Source organism: Neofelis nebulosa, chromosome 1, assembly GCF_028018385.1.
Source record: "Neofelis nebulosa isolate mNeoNeb1 chromosome 1, mNeoNeb1.pri, whole genome shotgun sequence".
Taxonomy (NCBI): domain Eukaryota; kingdom Metazoa; phylum Chordata; class Mammalia; order Carnivora; family Felidae; genus Neofelis; species Neofelis nebulosa.
The window spans coordinates 98,417,475-98,432,921 of NC_080782.1; the positions used below are offsets into that span (position 1 = coordinate 98,417,475).

General features: G+C 36.9%; 1 protein-coding gene across 6 annotated transcripts in view; it reads left to right on the plus strand.

The window, feature by feature from the left end:
* Nucleotides 1–15,447, plus strand: part of WDR41 (WD repeat domain 41) — a 201,572-nt gene that overhangs the window by 28,622 nt on the left and 157,503 nt on the right. The window contains exon 3 of one of the 6 annotated variants that reach the window (XM_058729069.1): nt 13,386–13,453. The exons of the other annotated variants lie outside the window; for them this stretch is intronic. Coding sequence (XP_058585052.1) covers nt 13,386–13,453 — 68 coding nt within the window. The remainder of the gene's footprint in view (nt 1–13,385; nt 13,454–15,447) is intronic. 6 annotated transcript variants of the gene reach the window in all.

Below are 15,447 nucleotides of genomic sequence, written 5' to 3' on the forward strand. Positions count from 1 at the left end.
AAATCATAGTAATTCCAAAGCCTAAGGACAGGCTTTGGCATTTTGTTTCAGCCCTCATCAACAGCTTTGGCATTGAACCATAATGGTCTGTACAAATCTAGTTGGACCTTTTGGAAAAGAAGAAAATTACATCAGACTGGACTCTTCCTATTGCTCATGCCAGGAAACTTAACCCAAACTTACTTAGGAAAAAGGGAATTTATTGACTAACATAATTCCAGAGACCAGTTTGGCTTTAGGCATTACTTGATGGGAGCTCAAGCATTGTTCACAAACCTAGTTCTTCTGTATCTCTCAGCTCTAACATTGCAATTTCAGGATGAACTCATTACATTCTCAGGCAGATTCTTCCCTGTGGTTCTCAGCTGGTTAAAAAAACTCCTGTCTGCATCTTTCAAGGTTTAAGTCCAGTGGGAAAGAGAGAGGCTCTTCTTTCCAGGATACCTAGCAAGAATTTGAGTCTCATTGGCTTTGACAGAAATATATGGTCATCTCACACAAGTGACTGTGCTTGGGAAATGATGCAATGATTGTTTAGGCCGAGGCCCGTAATTCTAGGTGTGAAGCTCCTTCTAAATGTATGGACTGAGAACTGGGGCCGGGCATTTTGCAGAGGCAAGTTGGAATAAAGTTATCAGAGGAAGGACGTACACACTAGCATTTATCCTGCATTTGTCATTTCCTGTTTGCTAGGCACTGTGCTAGATACTTCAACAAATGTGGTTTCATTCAATTTCATTCTTACAATGTCTCTGTGAGATAGTTATTTTTCTGTCTTCTTTATGGTTAAGAAGATTATCTCAGGTTAAGTCATTGCCCAGTTTTTTTATCAGTGGTAATTTCTAGAACCAGGATTCTAGGACAAGTCTTTCTGTATCAAATTGCAGTGCATTTCTCACCACTGTCTGGTGTTCAAAAAAATAACTGTAAGCAGTAGCTGCTGCATCACTGGAAAATGACAGTAGTCTCTCTGATTACTTTGAAGATTGAAACACTCATTTGGATGTGTTTGTAAAATGATGAATTGTATTATTTTTAGTTTTTCCTTGTGTAGACCCATATGGGCTGCACTCATTCATCTAATAAATACTTGTTGAGTACCTGTTTTGAGTCAGATAGTGTTCTAGGAATTGAGGATAAAGTAGTGAACAAAACAAGTATCCTATCTCACGGAGCTTACGTTCTGGTGTATACAACGAGGTATATACTATGAGATTAGGTGATTTTGAGGCTTCCCTTTTAATTTAGATTACTGAAGGAGCTTCAACCCTCACACATTTTCTGGGTCAGGCAGATCCATGAAATTTCATTCATAGTTTGTATAGTATTGACTCATAAAACTGCTCATTGAGACCGAACTGATATGAGGGCCAGAAGAAAGATTGAAGAATGAAGTAACTACCTAAAATCAGTCAAGCTATAAAGAAAGCCAAATGACTTAAACATTCATTTATGTTCAAAATGTCTTTTCCTCATTTTTCTGGTTTATTTTTAGAAAGCGTTTGTTTCTCTTATTCCAACCACTGCCTTCCCTCCATACACGCAATATGTTAGATTGTTTAGAGCAGTGATTCTCAAAAGGTAGCCTTCAGATATCTGGGGTCCCCTTTAAGAGCTTTAGGAGATTAAAACCATTTTCATTATAAGACTAAGATGTGATTAACCTTTTTCACTGTGCTGACATTTGGTGTGATGGTACAAAAACAATGATGGATAAAACTGCTCATGTTTAGAGTGAATCAATACAATGACACCAAACTGTTCTAGTTGTCTGGGTATTCTTTAAAAAAAAAAAAAAAAAAAAAAAAAAAAAAAGTTTCACTTAATAACATTTAAAGGTTTTTTTTTTTTTGTTTTTTGTTTTTTTTAATGTTTATTTACTTTTTGAGACAGAGTATGAGCAGGGGAGGGGCAGAGAGAGGGAGATACAGAACCCGAAGTAGGCTCCAGGCTCTGAGCTGTCAGCAAAGAGCCTGGGCTTGAAATCATGAATCATGAGATCATGACCTGTGCTGAAGTTGGATGCTTACCTGACTGAGCCATTCAGGCGCCCCTCACTTAACATTTTAGATGAACAGCTAAGAACATTTTGATCGGTAAAAAATTGATTTTATTAAATATTAGCCCTGTAAAAGATTTTTTTTTTAGGATCTGGGTGAGGAAATAGGAACCATGCATAAAGCACTTTTGCCTGCATATCAAAGTATGGAGTGGTTCTTGAAAGAAAAGGACTTGGGTGATTGCATTGTGAGGTGACCTAGCTGCTTTTTTCATGAAATAGTATTTTTACTTGAGAGAACAAATGACAAAGTAGCTATTCAGAGTTGAGTATGTGGCAGACATTTTCTCAAAGATGAACAGCGATCTTTCAAGAAAAACAAACTGATAGTGTTTATTGCCATTGATAAACATTCAGCGTCTCAAGTGAAAACTAGATAGTATTTGGAAAACTTCTATTAGCCACGGTGAACTTGATAGTGTCCCAATATTTAAAAACTTTTCTGATGAGATTTGTGGTTAATTGCTGAACATGATTTTTAAATATTAGATAATGAATTGTGTCAGCATTGGAAAGATCTACATAATTCTGTAAAATAATATTTTTCAAATCACCAATGCATGATGGTACTAAATCGTACAAGTTAGATCTGAAGTGTAAGATTAACCAATATATTTTTAATATAAGAAAGTATGAAAATTTCATTGATATGGTTTCAGATTCCATATTGCAACTAAATTACAATCGTTTGATACATTTTGGTTTTTTATCCAAGAAGAATATCCCCAATTATCCTAAACATCTGTGAAAATAACCTCTTTTCCAACTACATACCTGTCTGGGGCTGGATTTTCTTTATATACTTTAGTCAAAATAACGTATCATGATAAATTGAAGGCGGGCTTATGTATGAGAATTCAGCTGTCTTCTGTTAATACCATCTTCTCATTAATTTTTTTAGGGGGGAGAATACATTTATTTTTAATAAGCTATGTTATAGTAACTGGTAATGGGTTTATTTTTATGTTAAAATAACTATTAATTTTTTTAGTTTTAGTTTCTAATAATACAACTACTGAAATAATCTATTAAAAAAACTCTTTGAGGTCCTCAGTAATTTTTATGAGACCAAGAAGATTTGAGAACTCAAATGTTGAGAACTGCTGCCTTAAAGGGCTGTTTTTTCCTTCTAAGGATCACAAGGTTGTATCTCAGTTCTCTGCTTTTTCTGCATAATGAGCCTAACTGAAGAGTTCCCCACAGAAGTAAAATTTTATCAGAGAATCCAGTTAGGTGGTAGATTTTACAGATGTCTCTCTAATTACCAAAGTTTAATTTCTAATAATTGAATTATTAGAATACAAATTATTGGAGCTTTTTATTAAAATTAGGATTTCATTTCAGGAGGAGGCTGAAGTCTGTCTGGATAGGGAGCAAAATGTAGGGCCACGAAATATCTCTGGTATGCACTCCAGCTGGTGACCCTTGCCTCTAGAGCTCCTCATGTCTTTGCCATGTGAAGTTATCATTTTATCTTGAGCCCAGTTAGGCCCTTTCCTCAAGTCACTGGTGCCAGAATCAGTACCTTAAAGTAGGAGACTCCTTCATATTCCCTGGCAGGTAGCAGAAGAGTGGGCAACCATAGCTGAAAGATACATGGTCTCGGTTTAAACTGTGAATGCTCTTTCCCGTTGAAATATGATACCATTTGTGGCTAGCTTCTATGACAAAGGTACATGTGGATGGAATAGGTATCTGTGGGCTTGTCTGGAAGGCTTAGGTGCCCTGAGTTCCAAATCAGATGTTTAGGATTTAACTTTTTCATTGTTGGAACTGCTTCTACTTTTTAAACTATTGTACATTTTAAATCAGGATAAATAATATATTCATATAAGGACAGGTAGAATTAAAGATGGTCTTACAGTACCATGTGAAATGGAGTAATTTTGCTCTTTATAAGGCTGAATGATGGAATTTGAACCATATGCTATCAAATTAAGCCCACAGGCAATATGTAAAAACAACAGGGTTATTGATCAAGAAACGCCTGAATCCCCAAATTTTATAAAATGGCATCATATTTCTCTGGGCTGCTGGCATTCAAAGAAAAAAATAAACATTCCACAAAATTGTCTATTTTCTAGTTAAACTGATGTCCTATCACTGTATCTGAAAAGCTAAGTTGTAATTTTGAGGACACCATGGATGAAAGAGAAAAAAAATTACTACCACTAGTAACAGATGTGAAATTACATTAGATAAATATAATCATTAGTTTCAGTCTCACCCTGGTTAATTTGTTTGTGGAAATGTGCAACCCATTATTCATTAGATAATTTTTCACACATTGATTAGAAAGCCATGTCGAATTGTGACCCTGCACATTTGGGTTTACCTATCTTGCAATGAAGTATACCGCTTACAATAGTGGAAATGGGGGACAAAATGTTTATCTCAAGCTGATTTTGTGCCAATAAATAAAGTAAATCAATAGCCAGTGAAGTGTGAACAACATTTCTCTGCTGTATAATATGGTTTTGGGGGCAATTTGACATGCTACAAGGGGAAACAAGGGTCTTGAACAGAAAGGTAATAAAAGCAAATCATGCTGGTAACTGTTATTGAAGTCCTGTATTTTTCTATACTTGGGCAGCTTTAAGATGTGAAAAATAATGCACATAAAATTATAAAAATATTGAGGCAACTTTCCCCCATATTTATAAACATTCTTTCTTATAGCTGAACTTGATTTTATTGGTCATGCATTCTATACCTGTGACAAATCTTTTCTATTTTCTATTTGATCTTATTTAGTGCACAAATTCATATAACTTTAATATATTTATAGCAAATACAACACAAAGATCTTAAATTTCAAATAGACTTTATTAGCACTCAATAAGACCTCATCTGAATTTTACTTTTCAGTATTCAGATAACTATTTACAGTAATCAAAACGCTCTCAAATTAAAGAATATTATCTTTGCCCTGCAAAAAGCTTCAAAGAGAATCCCTCATTTTATCATCTTACACCTTTCTTACCATTCCAAGCACTACAGAACCATAGGAAAATGACTCTCTTTTCCAATTCTCTGAGGAATAATGATATAAATGCATTTATAAAGTGTATATTCTTGCCAGTTTGAACCTCCAATGTTGTCTTTTAAATTAAGATGAAATTAACACATTTTTCCATATAATGCAGGCTGCATTCGAGTAATTAATGGTTAATTAAAATCAGTTTTTTTCCTCTGTGGGTCAGACAGTGAAAGGCTACACTATGTTACCATAGAAAGGAGTAGAATAGGCTGTTAGGCTTCTAGAAGAAGCATTTTTGGCCCTCTTGGTCTAAAATAAAATCTTAGCCAGGGAATCCTGCAGCTTCAAAGGAGACATGGTTACTTGTGTCACAGAAATTGTGTTTTGCTGCACAGCAATGTTACTTGCTTGGCAGATTGTGTGTACTGTTAGAATTTCAAAAAATCATTGGTATTTTAATAATGGGTGCTAACATGTAGTATATTTATTTATAGTCAGTGACTTGCTTCATGTGAAGAGTCCTTCAGTGACATATACATATGGCTTATTTTGAGATCACCTACTCTCCACCTTTTTTATTTGAACAGGGCTTCAGTCTAGTATAGATTAATTTTAAAATCTAGATTTAAGCATATTAATAATATATTAGTAATAGATGGATCTAGAGGATATAATGCTAAGTGAAATAAGTCAGAGAAAAACAAATACCATATGATTTCACTCATAGGTAGGATTTAGGAAACAAAACAAATAAAGAAAAAAAGAGAAAAACCAAAAATAGAGTCTTAAATACAGAGAACAAATTGGTGATTGACAGAGGAGATGTAGGTGGAGGGGATTAAGCGTACGCTTATCGTGATGAGCATGGAGTGTTATGTAGAATTGCTGAATCACTGTACTGTACACCCGAAACTAATATAACACTATATATAAATTTCACTGGAATTAAAAAAAATAATGTTTTAGTAATAAAAGATTCTGGGAAATAAAATTTCCCGTTTGAATGTGAAACTAGCAGAGAAGTATAAGTACTTGTGAGAGCTGATAGAATAGACCATGGTTGAGATAGAATGAGCATTACATTGGGAATCAGATCTGTATTCTACTTATTGCTGTGTCAGTTAAGACCTGTAACTTTTCTGGTTTTGGTAGACTGGGTGAGCTCTAAGTCTTTTCTAGCTTTAATATTCATTGCATATAATACTTTTATAAAATAACATCATACTATACAGTGATGAATAAACTGTGATTCTGATCGTAGTCTACATTTAGTGTAAACATTTTTCTATGTCATTACATATTTTTTACATCACTCATAGTGGACACATTTATAAGGGCTGTATCAAATCTATTATATAGGTTAGTCATTCATAGCTATCATCATATCTTTCTTATAATGCTGTCTTAGTTTATTATTTGGTCTCACTTTTTCTGCTCTTGCCCCTATATTGACTATAATCTTCATGAGATAATTTATTTTCCTTTTAATGGCTATAAGATGCAACATTGTCCTGATCAAAACTCTTCAACCAACCAGTCTTAGAATAAAATCCAAAATCATTACATGGCCTATAGGGCACTGTGTAATCTAGCACCTGCCTACCTCTAGGACCTTATTTCTATGGTCTACTTCATTTTCCACTGTCCTGTTAGCTGTTCTCCAATTCTCTAGGCATGTCGCAATCTCGGGGCCTTTGTTCTTGGTGTTTCCTCTACCTGGGACACTCTTGTTTCTGATACTTGCATAATTTGTTCTTTTATTCGTTCAGATTTCTGCTTAAAGGACACCTCCTCAGATAGTTCTCTGGGTATCTTATCTAAAATAACATCCCTCTACCATTAACTATTCTTTTGCTGTATTTTTTTCTCATAACCCTCATTACTACCTGACATTATGTTATATATATATCTTTTGAAAAATTTTATGTCATCAATGCATAAACTACATTGATGACATAAAATTTTTCAAAAGATATATATATAACATAATGTCAGGTAGTAGAGCTGCATCTGCTTTTTTTTTTAATTGTTACATCCCTAGCACACACACAAAAAACTATGGTTACCTTATAGAAGGCACTTGAAAAATACTTGTTGAATGACTTGCGTCTTTGTTCACTGTCTTTCTGTTACAACTGTAGTTAGGATGAGGAAAGTTATTTTGTCGGTTATCTTTGTTGGTAAAAACATCTTGATTAGCATCTACACATGGAATGTGTGGCTGTGAGGAAATGGGTTGAAACAAAAAGACAAAGACTTAGATAAAGTAACTTTAAAAAAGTGAATAGCAATTTATGGATAGAAGAGAGGAAAATGAAGAGGATAAGGGGATGAGTGTGGAGAGAGAGGATCAAACTATAAGGGAGAAGGCTAAAACATGAGTAGGCAAAAATGACAGAGATTTTCAATAGAACGAGGGCATTTCATATTGATATTTTAGTAATTTGGCAGTAAAAGCCTTCTTTCCCATTAACTCCTGCATCTCTGTAGCATAAAGCTACCTGATGTCATTGGCCGTTTCTAAAAAATTTGTTGTTAATGTTTATTTATTTTTGAGAGAGAGAGGGAGAGAGACAGAGGGCAAGTGGAGGAGGGGCAGAGAGAGAGGGAGACACAGAAACTGAAGCAGGCTCAGGGCTCTGAGCTGTCAGCACAGAGCCCGATGCAGGGCTCGAACCCACGAACTGTGAGATCATGATCTGAGCCAAAGTCTGGTGCTTAACCAACTGAGCCACCCAGGCGCCCCGTGACAGTTTTTTATTGGGGTAAATCCAGAAAAGCCACATCTTATGTTTGAGTTAAAACCCAGGGGTGATAAAGGAACAGTTTGTACATGGAGAATGAGTATTGAACAGAAATCAAAATGAAGCCAGAAGTTACAGGGAGGTCACTGGTTTGCTCACTGGAAGTAGGAAGAGGAATTAAGTAGATCTCATCTAGCTCGCAAGCCTGAATTATAGAAACAACACAGTGGTAAATATCTTTGTAGTTAATTTTTTTAATGTGTATTTATATTTGAGAGAGAGACAGACAGACAGAGCATGAGTGGGAGATGGGCAGAGAGGGAGAGGAACACAGAATCTGAAGCAGGCTCCAGACTCTTAGCTGTCAGCATAGCTCCAGATCATGACCTGAGCTGAAGTCAGACGCTTAACATGAGCCACCCAGGCACCCCTGTAGTTAATTCTTTGTACCATGACCATGATTTACTTAGGATAAATTTCTAAAACTGGAATCACTGAATCAAAATGTTTTTGCTTTTTTTTTTTTTTTTTTGCGCGCGAGAGAGAGCAAGCACGTGAGCAGAGGAGAAGGACAGAAGGAGAGAGAAAGAAAATCTCGAGCAGGCTCCATGCTTAGTGTGAAGCCTAATGCAGGGCTCAATCTCACGACCCTGGGATCATACTCTGAGCCCAAATTAAGAGTCAGATGCTCAACAAACTGAGCCACCAAGGCGACCTCTTATTTTTTGTATGTGTTGACATTCTTAAGGCTTTTGATATGTGATCATATTGCCTTCCGGAAAAATGGTACCAACTTAAAATCTAAAATGTTTTATAAAAGCAAAAGTTATTAAAAGAAATGTCAAATTGCTTCTCGACCTTTTTGCTGAGATCAACTGTAAGAGAAACCTCAATATTTTAGGCCTACTAGGCTGGCTTTCATAAAAAGATGGAAAATAAGTGTTGGCGAGGGTGTAGAGTAATTGGAGCGCTCACCTCTTACGGCTGAGAATGTAAATCGGTATAGCTGCTTTGGAAGATAGTTTGGCAGTTCATCAAAAAGCTAAACATAGGGGCGCCTGGGTGGCGCAGTTGGTTAAGCGTCCGACTTCAGCCAGGTCACGATCTCGCGGTCCGTGAGTTCGAGCCCCGCGTCGGGCTCTGGGCTGATGGCTCGGAGCCTGGAGCCTGTTTCCGATTCTGTGTCTCCCTCTCTCTGACCCTCCCCCGTTCATGCTCTGTCTCTCTCTGTCCCAAAAAAAATAAATGAAAAACGTTGGAAAAAAAAAAAAAAAAAAAAAGCTAAACATAGAGTTACCATATGACCCCAGCAATCCCACTCTAAGTTATATACCCAAGAGAGTAGGATAAAAACAAACATCCACATAAAAAATTAAGCACACATGTTCATGACAGCATTATTTATAGTAGCCAAAAAGTAGAAACAAACCAAATGTGCCCGTTATACATGAATGAGCCTTAAATACAATACCCAAGTAAAAGAAACCAGTCACAAAAGCCTGCATATTGTATGATTACATTTGTGAAATGTTCAGAATGGGCGTATCTGTAGAAACAGAAAGTAGATTAGTGGTTGCTTAGGGCTGGGGTTGGGGAGGATGAAGAGTGACAGTAATGAGTATGGGGTTTCTTTATGGGGGATGAAAGTATTTTAAAATTAGATTGTAGTGATGGTGGCACAACTCTGTGAATATATGAAAAAATGTTAACATACACCTTATTTTTTCAGTTTTTGAGTTTTGATATTTTTAATTTTTTAATTTTTGAGTAAAGTGAGCACACAATATTACATGAGTTTCAGGTGTACAACAGAGTGATTCAACAAGTTTATACATTATGCTGTGTTCACAACAAAGGGGACCTTTGGTCCCCATGCATTGTTATTATGATATTATTTACTATATTCCTTATGCTGTGCTTTTTATTCCTGTGATTTATTCATTCTGTAAGTAGAAGCCCACTATCTCCCATTATCCTTCACCCGTTTTGCCCAACCTCACACCGTTTTTCCTGTTTGGCAACCAACACTTTGTTCTCTGTATTTATAGGTCTGACTCTGCTTTTTGTTTATTTATTTATTTTAGATTCCACTTATTTTTTTGCTTTAATTTATAATTTGATATTAATATTGTTACCCTTGATTTTAATTTGAAAATATGCCTGAAATGTATTTGAAAATATATATTTGAAAAAATTTCTATATTTCTTTGTCTTTTGTATAGTGTATCTTTTACAAAGAGACCATAATTTACTTTTTGGATAATTTTTTTCTTTGATTTTCTTTCTTTATTTTTCATCATGATAAGTGTACTTTTTAATCCTCATCCCCTATTTCCCCAATCCCCCAACCCACCCCCCTCTGGTAACCATCAGTTTGTCCTCTATGGTTAAGAGTCTATTTCTTGGTCTGCCTCTCTATCTCTCTTTTTTTTCCTCTGCTGGTTTGTTTTGTTTATTAAATTCAACATATGAGTGAGATCATATTGTACCTGTCTTTCTCTAACTGACTTACTTCCCTTAGCATTATGCTCTCTAGCTCCATCCATGTTGTTGCAAATAACAAGATTTCATTCTTCTTTTCTGGCTGAATAATATTCCATAGTGTGTGTGTGTGTGTGTGTGTGTACCACATCTTCCTTATCCATTTGTCTATTGATGGACATTTAGGTCTCTTCCCTCTTGACTATTATAAATAACACTGCAATAAACATAGGGCACATTATATCTTTTCAAATTCGTGTTTTTGTTTTCTTTGTACAAATACCCAATAGTGGATTCCTGGATTCCATGGTATTTCTATTTTTAATTTTTGGAGGAAGCCTCTATACTGTTTTTCATGTTGGCTGTACCAATTTATGTTCCCACCAATAGCGTACAAGGATTCCTTTTTCTCCACAGCCTCGCAAACACTTCTATTTCTTTCCATTTTGATTTTAGTTATTGCTGAAAGGTGTAAGGTGGTATCTCATTGTGGTTTTGATTTGTATTTCCTTCAAAATTAGTGATGTTGATCACCTTTTCATGTTTGTTGGCCATCAGTGTCTTCTTGGAAAAATGTCTATTCAGGTCCTCTGCCCATTTGAAAATCAGATTATTTGGTTATTTTATGTGCAGTTGTATAATTTTATAGAGTTTGGATATTAACCCCTTATTAGGTACATCATTTGTAAATATATTCTCCAATTCAGTAGGTTGCCTTTTTGTTTTGTTGGTGATTTCCTTTGCGGTGCAGAGGCTTTTCCTGCAGATGTAGTCCCAGTGGTTTAATTCTGCTTTTGTTTCCCTTGCCGTAGGAGAGATATCTAGAAAAATGTTCCTATGGCCAATGTCAAAGAATTTACCCTCTTGTTCTCTTCTAGGATTTTTATGGTTTCAGGTCTCATATTTAGGTCTTTAATCCATTTTCAGTTTATTTTTGTGTATGGTATTAAAAGGGTCCAGTTTCATTCTTTTGCGTGTAGCTCTTCGTTTCCCCTGCACCATTTGCTGAAGGGATTGTCTTTTTCCCATTTTATTTATTTATTTAAAAAAATTTTTTTTTCAACGTTTTTTATTTATTTTTGGGACAGAGAGAGACATAGCATGAACGGGGAAGGGGCAGAGAGAGAGGGAGACACAGAATCGGAAACAGGCTCCAGGCTCTGAGCCATCAGCTCAGAGCGTGAGGCGGGGCTCGAACTCACGGACGCGAGATCGTGACCTGGCTGAAGTCGGACGCTTAACCGACTGCGCCACCCAGGCGCCCCTCTTTTTCCCATTTTATACTCTTGCTTCCTTTGTCATAGGTAGATCGGTCATTTAATTGTGGGTTTATGTCTGTGTTTTCTATTCTGTTCCATTGTTCTATGTATCTGTTTTTGTGACAGTACCATAGTATTTTGATTACTACAGCTTTGTAGTGTATCTTGAAATCTGGAATTGTGATACCTCCAGCTTTGCTTTTCTTACTCAAGATTTCTTTGGTTATTTGGGGTCTTCTGTGGTTCCATACAGATTGTAGGATTGTTTTAGTTGTCTAGAACAAATGCAGTTGGTATTTTGATAGTGATTGACTCAATCTGTAGATTGCTTTGGGTAATGTGGGCATTTTAACAATACTCATTCTTCTAATCCATGTGCATGGAATATCTTTCATTTGTTTGTATCATCTTCATTTTCTTTCAAGTGCTTTATGTTTTCCAAAATATAGGTCTTTCACCTCTTTGGTTAAGTTTATTCTTAGGTATTTCATTCCTTTTGGTGTTAGTTTAAATCGTGTTTTTTTCTCAATTTCTCTTTCTGATGCTTCATTATTACTGGATAGAAATGCTACCAATTTCTGGCTATTAATTTTGTATCCTGCAACTTTACTGAATTCATTTTTTTATTTCAAGCAGTTTTTTGATGGGGTCTTTAGGATTTTCTATCTATAGTATCATGTTGTCTGTAAATAGTGACAGTTTTACTTCTTTTTTACCGGTATGGATGTCTTTTCTTTCTTTCTCTTTCTTTCTTTCTTTCTTTCTTTCTTTCTTTCTTTCTTTCTTTCTTTCTTTCTCTCTCTCTCTCTCTCTCTCTCTCTCTCTTTGTTTCTTTCTTTATTTTCTTTTTCTTTCTTTCTTTTTCTTTTTCTTTTTTGTCTGATTATTGTGGCTAGGACTTGCAGTGCTGTGTTGAATAATGGTGACAGGAGTGGTCATTATTGTCTTTTTCCTGACCTTAGAAGAGAAGTTTTAAGATTTTCACCACTGGGTGTGATGTTAGCTGTGAGTATTTTATATATGGCCTTTATTATGTTAAAGTATGTTACCTTTGGGGCGCCTGGGTGGCGCAGTCGGTTAAGCGTCCGACTTCAGCCAGGTCACGATCTCGTGGTCCGTGAGTTCGAGCCCCGCATCAGGCTCTGAGCTGATGGCTCGGAGCCTGGAGCCTGTTTCCGATTCTGTGTCTCCGTCTCTCTCTGCCCCTCCCCCGTTCATGCTCTGTCTCTCTCTGTCCCAAAAATAAATAAAAAAACGTTGAAAAAAAAAAATTTTAAGTATGTTACCTTTAAACCCACTTTGTTGAGCGTTTTTATCACGAATGGATGTTGGTCTTGTCAGATGCTTTTTCTGCATCTATTGAGATGATTATATAATTTTTATCCTTAGTTTTGTTCATGTGGTGTATCATATTGATTGATTTGTGAATAGTGAACCATCCTTGCGGCCCCAGAATAAATCCCACTTGATTGTGGTAAATTAATTAATTATAAATGTTTTTATTTATTTTGAGAGAGAGAGATTAATTATAAATGTTTCATTTATTTTGAGAGAGAGAGAGACAGCAAGCGAGCAGGGGAGGGGCAGAGAGAGAGGGAGAGAGAGAATCCCAAGCAGTTTCCGAGCTATCAGTGCACATCCTGATGTGGGGCTCGAACTCACAAACCATCAGATCATGACCTGAGCTGAAATCAAGACTCAGATGTTTAAGTGACGGAGCCACCCAGGTGCCCCTAAATGATCCTTTTTTAAGTATATTGTTGATAGAGGGAGCTAAGATGGTGGTATAGTAGGAGAACCCTGGGCTTATCTTGTCTCTCAAACACAACTAGATAACTGTCAAATCATTCTTAATATCTCAGAAATCAACCTGAAGACTGACAGGACTAACTCTGCAACTAAAGGGAGAGAAGAAGCCACATTGAAGAAGGTAGGAAGTACAGACATGTGATTTAGGGGGAGAAACAGATAGCAGATGTTGCAGAGAGGTCGGACCCCTGGTCATTGAGAAAGGTGAGAGAAAGAGAGGAGCACACAGGGAAATGCACAAGGAGAACATTTCCCCAAATCCTTTGGCTGGGAAGACGAGAGGGGCTGGTTTTCATAAGTTGTTGGAATTAGTGGAGTATAGAGACTGCAGTTTTAAAGATCTGTGGCTTGGCTGGGATAGAGCCCTGGGGGTGCTTCCCTGCTCCTGGAGAAGAGTCAGGCAAACACCCTGGGGCAGATGGTATGGAAAGAGTGATCTGAAGAGCACCTGGGGCACACAAAGGGATATTATTTGTTCTTCTTGGAGAGTGTCCCTGAGAGGTAGCATTCACAGAGATGCCTCTCCAGGGACAAAAGAGCTGGCTGGGTCTGTTTCCCTCCTCTGCCCGTCAGCATAAATACAGAGCCACCCACCATCAGTAGTGCAGTGCCAACACTGGGTACCTAATCTGCTTACATCAGGTCCCACACCCCTGCTCTGTGGCAGAACTGCCCTTCACAGTTAAGTTTGCCTCAGTCCCAGTGCTGCAGGTCCTTTCCCCTGAATGAAGACCAGCAGAAACCACTGCCCACACCAAGTTCCCCAACCAGAGAGTTCTGCAGGGCTTCACTTCTAGTGGAAGCAGTATCAGGTCTAATTTAACAAGCATACCAGAACATACCTAGTTAAAATTTGCTACATTCTGGTCACACACCCGACACTGCCCACTGCAGGCAAGGAGAGCCTCTGCAGATGACTGGCCTGAAAATATAGCACCTGAAACACAATAGCACAGTGCACGCAGCACACACCCACAGGCACTCCCTGAAGCACTAGGCCTCAGACACTATGTGACCTGTTCTTTGAAAAGCCATTTTTCTCAGAAGCATGGAAGAAACATAATGGGCTTTTCTAACACAGTAAAGGAGATAGAGACTTAGACAAAATGAGAAGAGAGAGGAATTCATCCCAAATGAAAGAACAAGATAAGCTCAGAGATCTAAGTGAAACAGATATAAGTAACATGCCTGACGGAGAATTTAAAGCCCCAATCATAAGGATACTTGCTGGGCTTGAAAAAAGAATGGAAGGCTTCAGGTAGGCCCTTACTACAGAGATAAAAGAATTAAGAAACAATCAGTCAAAAATGAAAAATGCAATAACTGAGATTCAAAACAGACTTGCTGTGACAAACAGGATGAAAGAAGCAGAGGAGTGAATAATTTAGAAGATAAAATACTGGAAAATAATGAAGCTGAACAAAAGAGAGAAGAATTACAGAACATGAGAATAGACTTAGGGAACTTAGTAATTCCATCAAACATAATAAAATTCATATTATAGGAGTCCCAGAAGACAGACAGAAAAGGGGGCAGAAAATTCGTTTGAGGAAATAATAGCTGAAAACTTCCCTAATCTGGAGAAGTAATCAGACCTCCAGATCCAGGAGGCACAGAGAATTCCTGTCAAAATCAACAAAAGCAGACCAACACCAAGACATACTGTAATTAAAATTTTTAAATCAAGTGATTAAAAAAAAAATCTTAAAAGCAGCAAGACAAAAGAATTCCCTAACTTAGAAGGGAAGACCCATAAGGCTAACTACAGATCTCTCAATAGAAACTTAAGAAGTCAGAGGGGGTGGCATGATAATCTGCAGTCAAGAATACTCTATTCAGCAAGCCTACCATTCAGAATAGAAGGAGAGAGAGAGAGTTTGCCAAACAAACAAAAACTAAAGGTGTTCGTGACCACTAAACCAGCCCTGCAAGAAATATTAAAGAAATTTCACTCAGAATTCCTTTGCATGAAAAGGAAAGACCAAAAGTGACAAAGACAAGGAAGAAATAGAGAAAATCTCCAGAAACTATGACAAAACTAGTAATAAAATGGCAATATATACATATCTATCAATAATTACTCTGAAGTAAGTGGAGTAAACGCTCCACTCAAAA